The 20642-nt window shown below is 46.0% G+C and overlaps 1 protein-coding gene across 26 annotated transcripts in view; it reads left to right on the top strand.

Annotated features, from left to right (window-relative positions):
- The window catches only part of FBRSL1 (fibrosin like 1), a 519307-nt gene that overhangs the window by 218973 nt on the left and 279692 nt on the right, over positions 1-20642 (top strand). For 20 of the 26 annotated variants that reach the window (XM_072024428.1, XM_027469944.3, XM_027469934.3 and 17 more), the window contains one exon: positions 9577-9678. The exons of 4 other annotated variants lie outside the window; for them this stretch is intronic. In XM_072024428.1, the coding sequence (XP_071880529.1) occupies positions 9577-9678 (102 nt within the window). Of the gene's footprint in view, positions 1-6736; positions 6791-6927; positions 7080-9576; positions 9679-20642 lie in introns of those variants that run through there. 2 more of the 26 variants (XM_021271345.4, XM_021271347.4) reach the window with 2 other exon arrangements.

Here is a 20642-nt window from a genome sequence, read left to right as displayed (position 1 = left end):
CTCTGTATAAGTACATTAAAGGAGGCTGTAGCGAGGTGGGGGTTGGCCTGTTCTCCCATGTGCCTGGTGACAGGACGAGGGGGAATGGGCTAAAGTTACGCCAGGGGAGTTTTAGGTTAGATGTTAGGAAGAATTTCTTTACTGAAAGGGTTGTGAGGCATTGGAACAGGCTGCCCAGGGAGGTGGTGGAGTCACCATCCCTGGAAGTCTTCAAAAGACGTTTAGATGTAGAGCTTAGGGATATGGTTTAGTGGGGACTGTTAGTTTTAGGTCAGAGGTTGGACTCGATGATCTTGAGGTCTCTTCCAACCTAGAAAATTCTGTGATTCTGTGATCATCTTTTGTCTTTGATTCAGACCTTTTACTTTTAATGGGTAGTAATACTAGCAGAGAAATACTGTGATATACAGAGATTTTTTTCTTGGTTGAATTTCCTAACATATTTTGAAACATCTCCTGCAGCTTTGGACAATTTAATATGTATATTAAATCTACTTCTGCTTTGAACATCACAGCTGTTGATATTAGCCTTTAATAGATGGTATCTGTATGCATAGATGGCAGCAATGTTGAAGCTGTCAATTCTGATTGCCTCCTACATGGCGTTTAAAAGCATTGTGTAAACTCAGCCTAATTTAGTCCATTGGCTCCAGCTGAACACAGCGCTCTCCGTGCTAGCTTGATGCTTAGTCGGTCATACCTCGGTCCTGCACAGAGCTGCTTCCCTCCCAGGGGTCCTTCCAGCACGGTCAGCTGCCCTAGTGCTGGTAAGGCCTCATGCACCCATTGTATGAGCACAGAGATGATCTTTAGTGTATCCCTTTCTTTCACATCACCAAAAAAAAAAGTGCAAAATCACCTTCTCATTGGATGCATATTGGATGGCGTATTATAACCGAGAATCACGGGGCCGAATCACCTTAATGTGCGACTTGAAGCTACAAATCTTATTTAGTAACTTGCTCAGAGGCTTTCAGCTCTCTCACAGGGTATTTATTGGATGCTATGCCTTTAGACCTGTAGCTAAATTAAAGCGTAGTTAGGGCACCCGCTGGCTTAGCGTTATGACCGATGCAGTAATTATAAGTGCTGTATTTCCGTTCATGGTAATCATGCATCTCCATTGTCCAGCTATAGCTTTATTGTCATCTCCCGATTTTACAGCCTGTATCTCCTTAGTCACCAAGTGGTGTGTCCTTTTTGTACCTACAGGTGCCTTCACTTACTTACAAACCCACCCAAAGGTGCCCCCCTGGGCTGATTTGATTTCTTTGCCGAGTGCGTTCAGTGTGTCCGGACTTTTTCTCCTGCAGTCACTCACAGATTGCCACTGCTGGATCATCACTTGTGGGGTGGGTGCTGGTCTGTGATGGGTCGGGGGGGTGTTGTGCTGCAGCCCACATGTGCCAGCCCGTCGCCCTGTCACCACCTCAGGTGCTGAGCTTGCCCCGCGGGGAGGCCGGGCTGTGGCACGGCTGGGAGCGCCGCGCTGCGCCCTCGCTAGCTGTAACCTCAGCAGGTCTGCGCTGCCACGGCTTGTCACTGACGTATGTCAAACCCAGCTTTTCCCAGCTGTCTCCTACCATCTGCCAAGTACGGCTGGGGGCACACAGTGTGCGGCTTGCTATGCAGGCCCGATGGCAGCTGGAAAATCGAGCGGTTTTGCCCGCCTAAGCACCAGCTCTTCTCCAAAATAAGCATTAGCTGGTGCATCGCAGCGGGCCTGGCGCTCCCGAGAGCGAAGCGGTGCCGGCCCTGCTCCACAGCCCAGGCCACCTGCTGGCATGGCTGTGGTGCAGAATGCCTGCAGCTGGCACAGGGCCTCGGGCAGGCCACAGAAATGCTGACCCTGCTGCTCCTCATGGACCCTGGGTGCAGGGCACTAGCGCAAAAGGCCCCTCCTGTCCCCGAGGGCACTGTCCTGTCCCCACTCTTTGGTCACAGCTCTCGACAATGTTGTGACAACGGTGACACCAAGCGGAGTTTCTCTCCGGTTAGGTGCTTAGGAAGGCAAAGTGTAAAAACAAGTGTCAAGATGCAAAGTTGGGTTATTAATGAGTAGCTAACATTACTTGAGGAGCTGAGAAACCAGCAACAGCTTTAGAGTATTTTGACTTCCCAGTAATGCTACTTTTTGTTAGGGTGAGTTGTTGCTCGCCCTCCTGCAGCAGCTGACTGACAACCTCTAGACAGAAATCCTTTGCTAACATGAAGTCACGCTCCTGGCATCCCAGAGAGAGTGGCGAGAATTAACCAGCAGGTTACAGACTGGTAAACAGCAATGCAAGATGTTTCAGTGCTCATCCAGAGAAAATAGGTAAGCCAGGATTAGAAAGCAGTAGTTTGTATATCAGTCAAACGTGTAAACTCTGAGCTGCTAAGAGCCAAATAACTTTCTGAATGGATGTAAAAACAAAATTTATTAAAAAGGATAAATTTCCTTCTGTGGCATAACCTAGCAACTTGCTTTGTTTTGCTCTTTATCACAGTAAGTAAAAATGGACATGTCATATTTAAAATGAGTTATAGCTGAGATAGCTGATCACAACATCCGCAGCAGCACCACCCAATTAGAAAAACTACTCTAATCTAACCTGATGTTACTGTCATTTTTTAAAATGAGTCCTACTTCAATCATAAAATCCTCGGACCATAACATTGCTTTCTACACCATATGTCCTTATTTAGAGGAAAAAAATGATTGCACCCTTAATTCAAAGGGAACGTTTCCCTCTGAGCCAGAACTCAATAAAATGTATCAAAAAAATTGTGGAAAAGGGCAACCAAAGAAAATCAAATTGCAGCGTGTGAAACGATTTAAGGAGGGACCTGGGGAATACATAATCTCCAAACTGCCAAGTTAGAGCAAGTATAAAATATACAAACAAGCCTGATATTTTTCCCAGTTGATCTCATTACGAGGTATGCTTGGGATAGATAAATTTTGTTAGAATGCATTAAGGCTGGATTTTCAAGGAAACAAGTCAGAAGTAATGTGTTTAGCTGATTCCACCTTGTTTTGATACATGGGTCTTTTCAGGTTTAAAGAAGTACATTTTTAAAGCCAAATGGTTTGTTTTGTTTCCAGCATTAAAACCAGAGGCAACTTGGTGACTGTTTTTTTTTCCCTTCTGGAAAACAGACGTTTATAATTTCAGCATGCTCTTTAATCATTGGGGTAGAGCGCTGGGTAGTATGTTTCACTGCCACTTATTGTTGCCTGCTTAAAATACATTGAACTAGCCTTGAGTGCAATCCCTTAACAGACTGCTTCGTCCACAAATAGTACTTTTTCCAAGTCTCCAATACATCTTAATTTAATTGTCCATTTGTATTTATTAGGCAGTTTACTGTCTCCTGCTGCAGAAAGCTGCTACTGCTGATAGTCCACCAAGAGAAATGCAAGCTTATCTGGGAGCTGATAACAAAATGCAAGCATATGTTGGCAAAAAAGTCTTTCCAAAATATTGGTTAAGCATCATTTTCTTGTTTGTTGGGAAGGGGACAGGCCATACAATTTCCTTTGGTAAGTTTTTGGAACAGTTGCTCGTAGCAGTTCTTGTAGCCTTGGGGAATCCTAATCTTTGTTAGTGAGAAACATTACCTGCAGAAAAGTTTTCTTCCTTAGGCTGGCCCTATAGAAAGTTGGAAAGGGTCCTTTGGCAGCGTGGGTGCTGGTCATTCTGCGCTGACAAGATGAGAGCTGGCGTTCAGCAGCATGAGTTCAGAGAGATGAGTGCGATAAGGGGGACTCATCCCCGCCTCTGGTTGGAAAGCTTGGACCTGGACCCTGTGACTTGGATGCCCCTCAGCTGTACCTTACCTCCACGTGGCCTGCGCCAAAAGAGATTTGCCATGAAGTCAGTAAAATCTGAAGGCTGTGTCTGGTCTGTCCTTTCTCTCAACAGAAATGAAAGTTGATCTTCCAAAGCTCTTAGAGGAATTAAACTTTTTTCTCGAGCACTTAACGCACTCCTGGAGGGCCGCGCTTGGGCTCGGTGCTGCAGGACCTCTTTGCCCCCTCCTGCCCTGGAAGGGGGATCTTTGTTCCCCAGGTGTAGCGCGGAGGTGGAGGCTGCCGTCCCTGCTGCTGGCAGAGGTGAGAGGATTAATGGATTAATAGCCCCACTGGAGCCACCAGAACAGGCGTCTCCGAGATGAATATTTTAATTATGCCTCTCCCCGAGGGCGTTGCTTCCTGTTGTTGCCTTCGAACAGCACAGAAATGAGTTGCTGGGAATTCTTCTCCTTCCCGTGTGTGTCTGCAAGACCCATTTTGTAAAGAGCAGACGCAAACCCAGGCAGGGGGAGAGGTTTAAAATCAGCCTGCTGTGGCTTTAAGAGAGAGGAAAAACTGTTAAGGAAGGAAAATAAAAATCCCACAGCCTGTTGTAGCAGCTGTAGCTTCAGATCGTGTGGAAAATGAAGGCAGATGATTCAATTTGGCCTGTGCCCCGAGTACATTTCCAAATGCTTCTGTGTGTGCGCAAGATAATGAACAAATATATTGAGATGGCACAAGATCAGTCCGAGCCTGCCGCTGCGCAAGCCGTGGAGCTCCCAGTAGGAGCGAACTAGCTGCGCTGGGTTAATGGGGGTGAGGGTCGGGGAGCCCAGCACCTTTCAGAACAACTTAAGAAAAGAATTTGTCTCCTTTTGCCCCAGGCTCCCCGTGGCACTCAAACGGAGCTTGTGATAAATCGAAGTGTATTTATTAATAATGAGCGGGGGCAGCATGCTCGTGGTTCGAAAATAGGTGCACCAAATAAAAACGTGCTTTCCTCTGACATGGGGAAGGCATAAGGAAATGCGGAATGGACTGACCTGCTATGATTAAAAAGCTGGCGCTGAGAGCAGGCATGAAAAAGCCCTTTTTAGGGAGGCGAGACCCTGTTCTGCCCATTCATACAATCCTCCGCCCACACCCCACAAGCAGAAATAGGGAGGGGAGAGCTTTGGTGGGAGGAACGAGAAGGCAGCAGCAGTGCAGGATAGCGGGGCTGGACTTTAATGAGAGCGGAGTTATTGCTGGAATGAGTTATGATATTTAATCATGCTACATGATGTCCAACAGCGCAGGGTTCATAATTCTTGGCTCTGAATATGGCTTGGGACTGTCCGCGAGCACCTGCAGCATGCAAATGGCTTACGGCCTCTCAGAGCCTCCCGTACCTTGCGCCCTCACTCCTGCCAAGCCAGCCCGGTCTGCAGTGCTGGCTGGCTCCCGCTGGGGTGAAAACAGGGTATTTTGTGTTCCAAAAGACAAATCTGTGACTTCTGGTAAAAACTGAGCCTCAGCTATTGCAGATAGCTGGGATTGCCTGCTGCCAGCTTTTCTCTGCGGTGTGTTGCCTTGTAGGGCATGTTATTTATCGTGCAGAAGGCTCTGTTCTTCAAACAGCCTTGGGTTTAAATAATGCTTTTAGCGCATCATGTTAACTTCAGCGCTGAAAGAGGCTCTGGCTAAGCAAATACTCGGGCACCTATTTAAAGGTTTAGCTGAATACGTACTGACGTGAATGTCTTGCTGACTTAGGATTTGGATAAGGACAGGGTTTGGCCTTTGGAAGAGAGAAATTATCCAATAACTTCAGTCTTCTCCACATCCCTTTTTATTTTGTTCCAGCTTAGCAGTCCTGAAGTGATGCAGTCACCCTGCATTTAAGAAAAGGTTCCCTTCCACCCCCAGGTCTCAGGAGCTGACACTGGAGAGCACCTTTTAAAGACCCTTGTGGAGCTTTGGGTGTTGGCGTTATCTGGAGACTTTTTGCTTCTCAGGTGACTCCTCAAACATCATGAGCAGACCTGAAGGCTATAGGATCAAAGATACTCGAATTTGGCCCACATATGCCTCTACCTGCTGCTCCCTTAGTGTCTGTCTGGGCTCAGTTACACCGCCTGTAAAGGGCTGTCTGGCAGGGCCCGAGCTGAGGAGGGATGCTCGCTGCCATGCAGGCAGGGTGCACGGTGTGCTGTCTGGGTGCCCTCAGGTCAGAGATGTCAGCAAGCTGCAGAGGGGTCTTTCCTCGATGGTGTGTGTTAGCTGTTGTAGTCCTTTTCTGTAACGAGCTATTTTCGGACTGCCCTCTCCTCAATTGTATGTTGAGGTTATTTGGCTCCTATCCTTAAAATACTTAATAACAGTGGCAGGTGTTGCTCCAATGTCTGCGTGAGCCTCTGGCAACGTGATGTATGGGAAGGGGCAACGTGTTTTTCCTGTGTGTTCATGGCATTGCTTGCTGGGGACTGCGCCGTGGGTCTATACTGTGGTGAGGTGCCCAGGACCCCCCAAAGGGTCCTGCAGCAGGGCTGGGGCTGGAGCCCACCTCACCTCTGCCCGCAGAGCTCAGGCAGCCTGCCATGGTGCAGGGACACTCGTCCACCTCCTTTTTCAGAGGGAGGACAATTTAGCTTTATAGTAAAGCTCAGTCAGGGAGTACAGCTGGGAGGAATTTCTGAAACTCAGGCAAAACCACCCAGAGCAAATGACTGGAAGCCAAGCTGGAAGCGACATTGGGAAAGAAGCTTCTGGGCAGCTTGCTGTGATACCCCAGTATGCAGAGAGTGGCCATGAAACCAGTGCATCCATTTAGCAGAACAACTTGTCCTCCTAGTTGGGTCCTGCATGTGGCTCATTAGGGTAATTACTGATGAATTAAGGCAGCTTGGCTCAGCACTCGGGCAGCGGGTGTGCAGGCTCCCCTGCTGGCAGGCAGCAGGTGTAAATGAACAAGATCTGTCAAAAAGGCTGATGACCCTCTTAATTCACAGCAGCAAACTGGGGACAGAGGTAGTGCAGCAAGTTTAATAATTGATATTTACTTGGAAAGGTTAATGGCAGCAGTGATGCTTCTAATTTGCTTGCCCGTGCAAGACCTTGTCAGGTCAAATTGTCTCAATTTGTTACCATGTGTGTAGGTGTAGTTTCCCTTTAATGAAATTTGGAGAAAAGGAACAGGTGGTGTTGGGAGCATACTGTAACTTAAGAAAAACAGCAAAAGATTGGAGTCTGGGAGCAGGTTGGATAAGTCTGTGCGAACTTTAAACAGCTGACAACTTAGTCCTTTGGAATAATTCTGGTGAGCATTTGCATTCAGGAAAATTGAAGGATTTGGAATGGTGTAATTTATTTTTCCTTTAATTTGCCTCTCTCTTGTTGCTTATGTCAAAAGAGTAATAATTTTGACATGCTTTAATGTGCTGCTATCTGGAAGCAGGAGAGTTATGGATCAGAAAGCCCGGGAATTTAGCAGGTATTTCTGTACCATATTTAAGGAAATTGTAATTCTGTTCAGTAATAGTTAAATAGTTCCATTTCAGGGAAAAACAGAATGCCTGATGGATGCTCTGAAATTGGCAGGTTAGATGCTTTAAATCCAAGAGTTTTAGAAGAACTGGCTTATGACTGGGAACCAGTAAAGTTGGGATTTGAGCAAGTATAGGAAGACACAGATGACTGAAGAAAGCTGGTGTGCCAGTGTTTTTGAAAGGCTGTAATTAATTGGGTATTGCCATTTACCCTATTGATTTGGCATGAATTGGCAAGATAATGGGATAACTGAAATCATAATTGCTTAATAAAGACCTAAAAGAGAATAAAATAAGTGAATGTCAATCATTTTAGATATTTTGAAAAAGAAGTGATTTCAAATGTACTTAATTATATGTGGGATTTAAAATGTGATTGATAGTGGCCGCAGTATTGATGTAATATAGTTAGATTTCTGTGCTAGATGTTGTTGGCCTGTTTATTAAGGAAACAGAACAATGTGGATTCAATGTGATGGACTCGAGGTTATTTGCTGCCTTATTACAAGATGCTGATAGTGGCAAATGCAGACTTGCCGTTGGTTGGAAATGCTTCTAGCAGATCCCAGCAGCAATTACCTCCTGTTGGTGTGTTGTTTTAAGGTTTTGATGAGAAAAGATGAAAAATCACTCCTGATAAAAGTTTGCAGGTGGGCAGCGTGTTGGAGGGGTATTACGGCCACTGGTGCTGGGAACAGCAGTTGTGTGACAGGGTGGTCACGAGCAAAGCTGTAGTTCCAACACTTGATGTGGCTGAGTCTGAAAGTCCTGGCCTCAGGAAGAAGGTGTGTTGGTGAGGTGCGTTGTAGCAGAAAGACATGCGGAGTGAGGGCTGAACCAGAAATGTGTTGTCGCCTGACCGTCACTGTGAGACTGCCTCTGTCTTTTAATATACAGGCCTATACCCGGCTGTGTACTGCACGCTAGATGAGTACCGGAGCTCATTCTGCACATAGTATCCTGAATGTTGTGTTAAAATATTCATAGTAATAGAGGCGCTTAGCTGGCAGCGATACCTGGTGTTTGTGGGAGCGTGGAGATCAGTGTGGTGTCGGTGCCAGTGCTGTGCCTGTGCCCTGCCAAGCTCAGCACAGCCGCCTGGACACGGGGGGTTTGCCAGAGTCCCGCAAGCAAACCCTTCCGGCTCTGGAGCTGGAGACTGTACTGAAATAGGACGTGAAGAAACAAGGGGATTTTATTGCCATTAAAAGTACCAATTTGTACAAGCCGACATTTTAAATAGTGTAATTTAAATGGAACCAAACTGATATGAATAGAACCTATTAATAAATTAAACACTTCTTTCCACCCAATATTTCACAAGGGAATTAACAGAATAATTTGTTAGTAAATGAGCCCAGGAATGAAGCTGTGAATGACATATCTATCCTATCCTTCTCCTCCCCTGGTAACACGCTTTGCAGATGTAAGTGGAAAGTTGTGTGATATCAAACATTGTCGCCTCTCACTTAGTATCCTATGTACAAACGCAACCAAAACTTCAGAAGGGATGATTTAGTGGTTAGAGAGCCAGCCAGCCTTGGCTGTAGGAATTAATCACGCTCTGCTTTAAGTGCCCCTGAGCAAGGTGCTTCAGGCCCTTCCCTCAGTGTCTGGGCACAACAGGCCGGTGCCTGTTAGGCAGGTGCTGTCCTCTCAGCATGGTGGCTCAGGGTGGCCCTGAGGCATGTCTGGGCCCCCTCGAGGGTCCAGACCTAAGCCTGCAACTTAGAAGAGGTGAAAAACCTCCTGGTGGAAGGGGACCAGTGAGCGCCAGGTGCCAGCGTTAGGCTCTCCAGGGACGCCCTAAACCTGAGGGCAGAGCCATGGCCGCTGCAGCGCGATGGCTGCATCTGGCTGGAGCCCCTTGGGGAAAACCCCTCGCAGCCTGAATGCCTGGAGGCCACCTAAACCAGCCATGGTCCAGCAGCGAGTGGCAGTGCTCCAATTCTGTTGAGGTTTGCTGGTAGCAAAAGGTGCAGGGAGGGGGTTTGTCTGCCTGCTCCCCTCGCCGCGTCAGGCCCTGGGCCTGGGGCACGGCCTGGCCTGCCTCCAGGAGCACTAAAAGCGCCCCCTCCTCACACAGTGACGAGAGGACACACGGGGTCACACCCAACTTCAGAGGAGCCCCATGAGTTCAAAAGCATCCTCTTAACACAGTGCTGTGGGCCTAGGAGTAAAGCATTGGATAAACCGCTGTTGGCGACCTCGGGAACAGGTGGCAGTGCTTGAAAATCTCCTTTTTCCCCCTCCTTCTTCTCCCTCTAGATGAAGGTCCCTACAAGCAGAAGTGGCAGAAATAGCGAGGAGGACAGCATCAGGGAGGCCACAAGCTCTCAGCGGAGCAGCTCAAGGGACCGTCTCAGTGATGTAAGTACCATTCAGGAGAAAGCATCGCTTCATTGCAGCAATTCCCGCTGCTGACATGGCTTTTCATAAATCTTGCTGAACAAATGTTGGCATCCAGAGGTCACTGTGTAATAACTTTTTTTTATGTCATGATTGAGTGTTATGGCATAAGTGGTTGAGCTGCCTCGCAAACACTATAATCATGGTGCAAATAATATGATAAGCGAAAGATCAGAGATGGGAAAACAAAATGGAATTGTTATTCCTCAGGGAAAAATGGCTTGATGTTTTGTTTTCTTTTCTCAAAGAAGTTGTGCTAAAAAGCTTTTTACAGTATTTTTGGTTGTAGCTACTGCACGTAATTACGTAGTTTGGGTGCAAAGTCAGTTCATCTAATTTTATGCTTCCTGCCTCCAAGTTATGAAAGGTTTTGGGGGAGAGCTGTCTTTCTCTCAGGAAATTTGATGGTATGTTGAGTGAAATGTTATGATAAAACAAAAGCAAATGGTGCCTTAGTGTGTAAACACACAAATGGGCTTTTGAGTCACCAAGAAATCAATGGCAGTGCTGGGATAATTTTATATGAAGGCTTTTTGTGTTAGCAATTAGCATTTCGCCTTCATTAAAACATGATTTTTTACTAATTAGGACCTTTCCCGTTAGGAGAGATTTAAATGAAGAACAATAATCAAACGCTGGCACGAGCATGTCTGAAATATTAAATTTGCCATTTCAATGGCAAGCCACAGAAATCCCAGAGCGAGTGGTTTTCATGTTGAGTTCTATTAATGTAAAATATGCTTCATAACTAAAACCTGTCACAGAAAACGGCTCACACCAGCTAAATTCAATTGGACAGTTAATTTAGCTTTAAAATTGAAAACACTACCTCCGCTTCAGGATGCAAAAGGAAGAGGGGGGGAAAGCCTTTGATAAGTGTAATGTATTTGCTATTAAGGCTTTCAGAGCCCATTCTACAGGAGGAGAAGGGAGAAAAAGGGGAAAAAATGGCTCCCACAAATGTGTTTAAAAGCTGAAAGTATTTATTAAAAATGTCAGCAGAAAAGTGCTTTTGGCAGATTAAAGCGGGATTCAGCTTGACAGCTCTGACAGGGAAATGTGACGGGGGAAAATTCTCTCTACATGTTTGGAGTGCGAATGGGGCGCTGTAAACAGCCCCCGCAGTGGGAGGAAGAGAAAAATAACCCTGTCCTGTGGTCTGCAGCCAGCACTGCGAGCCCACGCTCCGCCGGGGGGACAGGTGGGGAGGGGGCCCTGGGGCAAATCACCCTTCTGCAGGGCGTCTTTGGCAGTGTTATTAGGCAATAATGATCTCGATTTTGCACATATGTATTGATGTGATCCTCTCCTTTCCCTCCCCGTGGCCGCTCTTGACAGGTATGTGACCAGAGGTGCCTCGTAGCTCTGCGCGGTGCTGTGGGGGCGTGGGAGAGGAATAACATATTCAGACCCTGCCATTAGCTTAGGTCAAAGCGTTAAGTGGTCTCGGAGACTTTTCTTGTTAAGCCAATGCACTTCCCATTTTTTCTCCTCCTTTCACTTTGCCACCAAAGTTACAGGCTGAGCCTGTAGGAATTGCATTTGAGTGCCTAATTCACTCAGAAATCTTCAAAGGCAGTTAATCAGCCAGTGAAATTCAGGGGGAAATAGGCACTCCTCTTTTCTTAGTCAATGGGGACATTTGGGCAGTGCCTCAAGGCCAGGGCACACTTCAGAGCTTTGCTGAAGTTGCTCTCGTGACCCGACGACCCGTTGCAAATGAGAATTTTTTAAATTAGTAATTAAACAGTTTGAAAAGTAAGGTTCATGAATCACAGAATGCTCTTCGTTCATTACTTGACGAGTGCAATTTAGCTTTAATTACGTACAACGCTTCCTTGCATACTAGTAAATGTTCTGTAGTCTATTTAGTGACTGTCAGAAAGTCTTAGCAAGTCCCACGGGTGCAGTTGGATGGTTTTCCCCATTTGTGTGCAGAGGAATAAGGCAGCAGATTTTTTCTTTTTGTGGAGAGGGAGCAGGGAAGGGGGAAATGATGATGGTGTGCTGCTGAGCATCAATTTGTGCAGGATTTTCTGTCCAGCATCCCTGGTCCCTGCGCTGCTCTGGAGCTGTATTTCCTGGCACTCTGTCTAAGTAGGTGGTGGGCAGCTGAACTGAGACAAGCTCTTCCGTGTGGCACTGAGATTTAAGAAGCCCCGAGGCAGTAAGGATGTAAAGGGAAGGCACGGATGGCTTCTCCTCGCAGGTGGTGGTTACGCATCAAGGTTCTAGCGCACGGTTGCGCTGGGGTGGCCGCGTTCCTTGCAGATGGATGTGCTGCGGCCGCAGGCACCTGAGCGCCTTCTCGCTCTTCCCTGAGCAGCTCTCCTGCTGTTCCTTGGTGCATTTGGCCTTGAGGACTGCTTTTCATGCTGCCTTTCCCTCCCATCCCCGTTCCCATTAACTTGGGCGAACAATGAAGTAAATGAGGCAGGCGGTAGCAGGTTTGGCTGCTGTACGGCGGCACACAGCAGGTGTGGTGGGAAATGTGTGCATGAAAGTGTCAGCTCCAGCATTCGGCGTTGCCACCTTAGGAGCAGGGGAGTCCTCCCTCCGGCTTCATTGTTGGTCTCCATTTAGAAGGCGCTATTATGAACAGCTTAGCTCCTCTGTGTGATTTGTTTCTCGAGGTGACTTGTTCAATGGGATGCCAGTAAGTTGTTCTTTATTTACATTAATGCATGTCATTAGTCTCTAATGGACCATGAAGTCAAGAGGTGGCCCGGTCTGTCGTGAAATAATTGCACTCTAAAGAAAGCTGAAGCAAATGATTGATTGTGTCTTGCACACGCACACACAGAGCTATCAGTCTATCCACAACAAAATGCAGAGCATTTTGCTGCTGCTTTGACACAATGAAACTTCTGTGGGGGGAGAGTGCTGTGACTTCATAGTAAAACAGTAATTGTCTGTGTTGTATAGCCCGTCTTTCCAGACATTATGCTGAGTGCCATTTATTATGCATCATTGGGAAAAATGCTTATTATGATCAAGTGAAATCATCGCTGGCTGCAGAGGTGTGATTTGTTGAGGCTGGTTTCTTCCTTTGGACGATGAAACTTCTAATGGGAAAGCAGAGAAGTTTTAACCCAGCTTTGCACGGCGGATTGTGTGGTGTGGGGGACAGGGGATGGGAATTTGCCACGTGTTTATGTTCCCAGTGTTCATGTAAAGTTCCCTTAAAATCTGTTAAGCTGACATCCCTACTGCACACGTACTTGCAGGTCCTCTGCAACCAACGTGGAGTCAACAGCTTTTTTCCAAAACGGGATTTTCCTCTGCTGTCCTTTATAGTGAGGTAATTGGAAGTTACCAGAGAATTAAGAGCCAGATAAGCCATATTGCTATTTTGCTGTGTTGACCCAAGTAAAAGTGGAAGGCTTGGGCATTTTGTTTTGGTTTTCCCCATGTTCTATAATTGTCCTAATCTTTTCTGATGTTCTGAACAGTCCAAAAATCCACACGGAGCCTTGTATAATGGCTTTTAAAAAAAGGTTTTTATCTTTTTCTTGACCCATCAGCTTAAGAACTGCCTGCTTTTAATGGATTTTCTCCCTCACTAAATTGAATGGATCGTCCCTCATTATCATTTAAATAGAAGCCTCACTCCCTGTGAACATGGAAAATTTGAATGTGGTAGTAGAGCTGTGATAATTTGAAATATTCGGAAGGTGGGGGCAAGGAGGGGGAGCAGGCGGCAGAGTGCAGAATTGCTGAATGTAATTGTCATGGATTCTCAATTTTGTTGCCACAAGATGGGAAAATAGACTAATAATTGTCTTCCAACCCTAGTAGAATAGTTGCCCTAGTTAGCTGAAGCTAACACTCTAATTGTCATGGGGGCACAGAGATGAATGAGGATGTATGCAGGGCACAGCCAGGGCTAAATTGAGTGATATACTAAGGCAAAGAGCAAATTGGCAATTATTGGCCCAGCTGAAAAGGTTGGCAGGTGTGCTGCTTTCTCACGAGCCCTTAGGGGGAAATTGGAAATATAAAATATCGACCATAAATACTCACTGATTAGGAAATATGTTGCAAGAGGTGCTGGCCACTTAAGAGTCAAAACTCTCCTTTTCAAGGGATTGACTTGAGCTGTACAAAAAAAAAATAAATCAGCAAGCGCTGCTTCTAAGTTGTTCAGAGCTTTTTCCTCTTATCTCCCATCCCCCAGGCTATCTTTTCTAATTTTCCATCATGCTATCCTCATATGTTTGTTTGTTTTTCTTTAAACATAATAAACAGAAAGCAGTCTTTTAGGAAATGCAGAGATTTCCCTCTCTCTAAATGTTCTTTGATAAGTGTTTAGCATATTGTATAGACTAGATATAAAATTCCCTCTTTGGTAGATGAATACAAAATAATTTCTGTGATTTCTGATTCAAACAGTTCACTGTGATCTGCCTTTCTTTGTGTGCCATCACAGTTCCTATCTCCCCCTTCCCTCCTACTTTCTGTACCACGCTTTCCCTCCTGGGGCAGGGGGATTAAAGCAGCGGCAGGGTACAAAGCCGCAGGTCCATTACGTGTGCCTAAGGCTGAAGTACCTTGCCAGGAGCATGATCAAAAGAGCCTCAGAAGTGAGAATTGGACCACAGTTGCACCACAGGTCCACGTTTATCCACTTTACAAACTGTGAGACACGTGGGATGCCTGGTCTCGGCTCTAGGCAGGGCGCAGCACAACAGAAGAGCTCGGTGTGTTTAACACCAGGAAGAGCTCAGTAAGGGATGCTGCTGAGGGTGGTGCCCTGGAGGAGTTTTTCAGAAGGCCTGGGATAGCAAAATGTTGTCTGCAAACTCTTTGGGGCAGATCCTGTCCATTTTTTCCTAGATGTAACGTGCTAGAACCTGATCCCTCGTCAGAAGAGTGGCATAAGCAATCTAGAGCTTGGTGAAACACAGAATAGTTTTAAGACTCCTCATCAAACCATGAGTCTCGGGAAACTGGTTTGAATATACACATAAGGACTATGAAACCTTTCAAGTCACTTTCTTCTGGAAGAGAAAATTAATGTCCCTACAGCGTGCTATCTGCTTTTATCTTTGTGTCCCACAAAATGCTGAATGCTCGCATTCCACTGCAGCAGAAATTACGAGCAAAGTTATAACAACTTGTGTGAAGCTCCGGGTGGTAGAGCATAGCTTGGAAGAAAGTCTGGAGGAGGCTTTGGGAATTTGGTCCACAGGGTGATGGTTTGAATGGGAGCAGTACTTGCAGACATCGTGTGCATTCACTGAATGAATCGCAGAATGGTTGGAAGGAACCCCTGAAGGTCATCCGCTCTGACCCCCATTTGGAAGGGTGGAGTCTTTTCATACTGCTCCTGGCTGAGTGACTGTGTGCAGAGATGGCTTGCGTGCTTCTGGTCAGCGGCCGTTTTTCTTCTGTTCTCTGTGGCCATCAGCTCCAGAAATCTGAGTTTCCCCTTCTGGGTGGAAGCTGGTTTGGGTTCTGTAGCTTATCAAGCCAGTTACAGATGTTTAGAGCTTGTGTAGTTTGATATCCTACTGAACGGTTTTTGCAGTATTTCCAGGGGGAATAACGCCCCTTTGTTTATCCACCATAATAAAATAAGTGAGTTACGGAAGGAACGCATTCAAGTTTTGCGTGACATCCAAAATCATTCATCATGTATTGTGGTTATCTTGTCAGGGCCTGGTTTCTAATCCAAGGGAACATCAGATGCATTCTGTGACCTTTGCCAAGTCAATTGCACTCATTGTATTAACAGACAGGGGTGTGACTATAGAAATAAATTGCGTTAAGAGTCTTCTTGTTAAGGTCTGGGATATCTTCTGTCCTTGGCCCTTTTTGCCCTCCTCCCCACTTACCCTTCTCATCTCAAGGCAGGCGGGTTTTGTAAGAGACATGCCTGGAAAGGCAGTACTGGATTTCTCCAGTACTCAAAGCTGACCTGTTATTCTGTTGTGAAATGTTCTGTAAGTGACCAAGTGGACCAGTAAACATACGTGCTTCCTCGTGTCTGAGTCCAGTCTGATCACCCAACTGGGGTAATTGAGAAATAGTGGAAGACAGATACAGCTAAGGTGAGTTTTCATCCTGAACAAATACTATAAAATGTAATTTCCCATCTTATTATATGTTTTTTCCATATTATTAATTATAATGCTAGCCAAACAAATCAGGCACATGGTATATGGTGAGTTTGGGCCTGTGATTGAGCAAGGAAAAATTAGTTGCAAAATGGGAGTCAGGAAATACATTTCAGTTCCCTCCTCTGCTGAGGACTCCTTGGGTAACACTGGACACATCTAAGTCTTTCTCTGCCTCGTTTTTCACACTGACATGGGGATGATAATAATAACAGTGCTAGGAGGCTCTTTTGGGGGCTGTCCTTTGTCCAAATGAATAGCTATTTGCCCAAAACAGCTATTTCAACAGCTGAGATTGTAGAGTTGCTCAATGTATTCTTGGTGTCAGCCAACACAAGTGGCACATATCAGAAAAGCTGAAATGAACTCCTGACATTTCTGGAATATGCTAATTTAGGTCTTTTAGCCAGAGAAGAAGGAATTGAATACCAAAAAGCAGAGAGCTGATTTTGTGGTCACGCTGCCATCACCTGCTTTTTATCTAATCCCTCTATGGTTAGTTCATATATCAAGGATGTAAAAGATCCAAGTTAAAGTCTCTCTGACCCACTGAGAGTGTGGAATTGGCTCAAGGTGTCCTGTTACCTTGATGTTACTGGATTTTAAAGCCCTTCTAACCGTCTTTCCAGTTCAATAAATAACCCAGTGGCTTTAAGAAACTGAACGGAGAGCATCTTGATTTGTTCTGCATCATGTGAGCAGTGGAAGGCCACGCTTTTGTTTATACAAGGGAAATAACTCTTCCCATCAATTTAATAGACAATCTTGGGAAACCTCCTGAAGGTTATTGGTGACTTTTTTGTCATGATTCTCTTTTCTAAATTGCAATCATGGTGTTGATAACGAATAAAGGAAGAGATCTTTTAAATAAAATTGCAGTGCAACTCAAACTCTCAAGGACATTGCGGGGATAGTTGAGTTTTTCAGCAGTGGGATTTTGTCTTTGCTGCCAGAAAGGTGTATTTTTTTACAGCCAGTGTAATTAACATGAGAGCTATCCCAGGGTAGAAATAATTCACTCTGTGACATAACTGAAATGTCTTGTCTGTGCTGTCTGGTTTTGTTTTTAACCTTGGGCTTAAAAGGAACCAAAAATCTTTAGCTGTAAAAGAGCACATCATCTGCAAAATATTATAAGCCATTTATCTTTATGCACAAATGCCATCTAGCACTGTAGTTCCACTTATGCGTCATTAAACGCACAGACCACACTCATTTTGCCCCTAACTAGGAACAGTCTCCCTTAGAAACTCAGGGCATTCCAGACAGCACTGGAAGAGCCTCGGGAGTCACGAAAGCTGGAGCTCCAGCCCGGCACCGAGGGCCCTGCCCTCCCCCCGGCCCCCTCATCCCCAGCCTCTCAGCGCTGAGTTTTGGAGATGTGAAGGCGTTTGGAAATGTGAGATGTGGTGGCTCGTCCTGCAGGCAGTTAGCATCGTGTCCCCACCTGGCCCTGTCTTGTAATTGCCTCTTCGGCTGCGTCTCTCCTGCCCGTGGTGCTTTCCTCCGACTGGTTTGGGGTGGCCAGAGCTGAGCCTTTGGTGGTGCCACAGTTAAAGCAGTGAGAGATGGGTCGGGCTGGGGTTTTGGTCACGGGTGAACCAAAGCTAATTGTTAGAGCTGGTCAGTGCGGCACTAGCACGTGCGTTTAGCTGGGTACTCTGATGACCATGTCTTGCTGTTTGACGTGCTTTTAGAGGAGGGAAAAAATGACCAGAATAGCAAATGAACTATTTTGAGAGCAAGGACTTTATGATAATGCTCTGGAAAAGTGTCCCTATCCTGTAGGTGAGAGCCTACGTAAGGCATTGCAGCTGAAGGCTTGCTCCGGTTACTGCTCCTGCCAGACAAGCACTCACTCACCACCAAAGGAGGTTGCTTGAAGTTTGGGTAGATGCCAAGTTAAACTTCCACTAAGATTTCTTTTATTTGCAGCCACTATTGATTACTTTCCTCATTATTTGATGTGGATATTGAGACATATGGATTGAACTAGTTTGATATCAACCCCAAAAGATATTCTCCTTAGGAGCATCTATCACAGCTGCATGCAAACTGTTCTGCTCTGGCTCTCCTGGCTGCTGCTAGTTGGGGCTCTGAAGGTTTCTCCATGTGGCAGTTTGCTATGGAGCCTCCCAAAGAGCCCTCAGTGTTCCTCACCAACCGAGAGCGCAATAGCGGTCTGTTAGATGTGCAGAAACGTGCATGCAAACAGCTCTGGAGAGCGTGGGGCATGGCTGTGCATAAACCTAATTGCTGGAAAGGATTCTGCAAGTGAGATCCAAAGCATTCACCAGTTACTGACTTTATTCATGCAATAAAAATTCTGAGGGGAGAAAAAAAACTTTTTCCCCCTGATTTCCAGGAAATTTAATGTTATAACTTGTAAAGGAGAAAGAAGTGCTTAGAAGTGAAAAATGCCAGTGTAAATTGCCATTCAGTTTTAATTACTTCTGATGTAACGCTGTATTCAGCCTTTGTTTATTCTTTCTACTCAGTGGTTTAAATCAGTGGTCTGCAGATTCCTGGGGTTCTTGGACAGCTTGGGATGCCTGAAAGTTATCTAAGAAAAGCAGGTCGTTGTTAGCTTGTTTGAACTTGTCATCCAAGGGTCTGCTCCATCCCTGGAAAATTCTTTGGAGGGTCCACAAGTCTCTGAGATTGAAAATAACTGTGTTAAAGTGAGACTGCTTGGAGGGGCTGTTTCCCTAGAGGGAAGCTTTTAACAAAACCTCCTGTTTCTGTTTTTGGTTATTATTTCCAATTTGCTAGACTTTGCTGATCTTTGTTAAAACCAACTTGAGTGAGGGGAAGAAGGGGAAACGCTGTCTTTTCTCCTTTCCTCCTCCCATCTCTCAGAGCAGGTAATTCACCCCCTCCTCGTTTCTGCGTGCACTTTAGGTGAACTGCCTGCTCGAGCTATCACAAGTGTCAGAACAGGTAATTGTATTCAGCTGTTCAGTGTACTTATGTAGATAGCAGGATATTGGTATTAACCTTTTTTCTATACAAGGCTGAATCCCATGAGTGTTTGTTTTGTTAATGTATTTAGGAGGAGAGATAGGTTCTTCTTAGTTTCTCAAAAAGAAATAAATGCTACTGCCCTTCATTTCACCAGTCTTATTTCTGGGCAGTTTACATTAAAGAGGTTTATAAATATCTCCCTATCTTTTTCCAGCATTTGGAGGCAGAGGCCAAAGCAATGTGTAATATGCAAAAGGCTGAAAGTTAAACCCTGGGAGCGCTTTGTTGCTGCCATCTCAGACTGGCCTGTGAGAGCTGCCCTTTTCCTACAGAGCAGAGATCCTGGGGCTGCAGCAGGACAGCGGTGTGGGCGCTGCGTACCAGGCCAGGGGATGGGCACTGGTGCCCAGTCCCACATCAGCTGCAGACGTGTGGATGCACAGCTTGCCTTCCTCCAGGCACGCTGCTCCCCGTGCCAGGCAGGCAGGCTGGGGGTAAGGCTGCTGGGAGCCCCAATCCCCCATGCTCACCTGGTTGTAGGGCATTGCTGTTGTCTCTTCTGCACCTCAGAAACATCTCTGCATGGGCGCTTGGCTGGCAGAGTATTCTCTGGTGCCTGGGGCGGTTACAAGGTGGGTAGCACAGGCTGAGGGACTGAAGAATTGAGTCCTCTGCTGAGTGCAGGAGTCTGGAAAGGTTTCTGGATGTATTTGGGTTATCTTCTGATCAAAAGGCTTGAAAATGGTAGTAGAGAGGCTCTGTTATCTTAGTGGGGGAAAATTGCAAGTGTTTGCAGTAGTCCACAGTCTGTGTTAATCAATCTTTTGGGGGTACTGTGCTGTTTTGGTGATTTAGTAACATGGCAACACCTGGCGCTGCTGCAAAGACAAACAATCCTCGAGACCAGCCTGCAGTGTTCCAGTACTTTTGTTTAGGCTTTGGTACCCACTAGAACATCAGTCTTGGAAATGGGGCTGCTAAGGCTCCCTGAGTCCTGTTTAATAAAGTCACGTAGCAAGGGCATCGTGATTGTAAATCACACTTGGAAATCGGCCTGCAGAGTGTGGGTCATGTGCTGCAGCTCCCCCCTTGTCATATGCCACCGCTGTTCCAGGCTCCTTTCTACTTTCCAAAAAGAAGGCACAGAGCAGCAGCTGCGGATAGAGGTGGAATTCATTTAGCTGCTTTGAGAAAGCCACTGCCAGCGAAAAACAGTGGCTCAACAGTCTTGGGTTGTAGTGAGGGGAAAGAGATCCAAGTGACTGGAGATGGTATAATAAAAAGGAAAAGAACCAAATGATTTGGCAGCCTGTGAAAGAGGTAAGGATGTGGTAGAGAAAGGAGCAGGAGGAGCTGGAATGAAGAGCAGAAGTAAACAATATAATTTAACTTATTCAAAAGGGACAGAATGCTTATTAAAGCTCTGAGAGATGATAAATTAGTGCCTTGGTGCCATTGTTGTCTCAGATAGAGTTGTCATATGGTAATACTGCAGCGATGAAGGCAGGAGGCTCATGAAGTCCTAGGAGGGGAGTGGAAAGTGGGGTATGTGGTTACACGATGGAGAGTTGGTGAGGGAAATGTGCAGCCTGCTTCAGGAGAGCACCCTTGGACCTGCGTGCTGTTCCGTGGAAGCTGCCATTACGTGCTGAAGAGGGCCAGTTGAAAACACATACTTCAGTGCATCCTTGAGTCTGTGTTTCTATGAAGATGTATCCCACTCTGAGAGCTTTTACCTTAGTTGGAAGGCGCTGTCGAAGCTCTGCTGTAGTTTATGAAACCCTTGTCTGAAATAGCCCTGGAGCCCTCACCTGGAAATGCTCTTTTGCTGTTACTCCTGTG

This window comes from Anas platyrhynchos, chromosome 16, assembly GCF_047663525.1.
Source record: "Anas platyrhynchos isolate ZD024472 breed Pekin duck chromosome 16, IASCAAS_PekinDuck_T2T, whole genome shotgun sequence".
NCBI lineage: Eukaryota > Metazoa > Chordata > Aves > Anseriformes > Anatidae > Anas > Anas platyrhynchos.
This window is presented reverse-complemented; position numbering and strand designations above follow the sequence as displayed.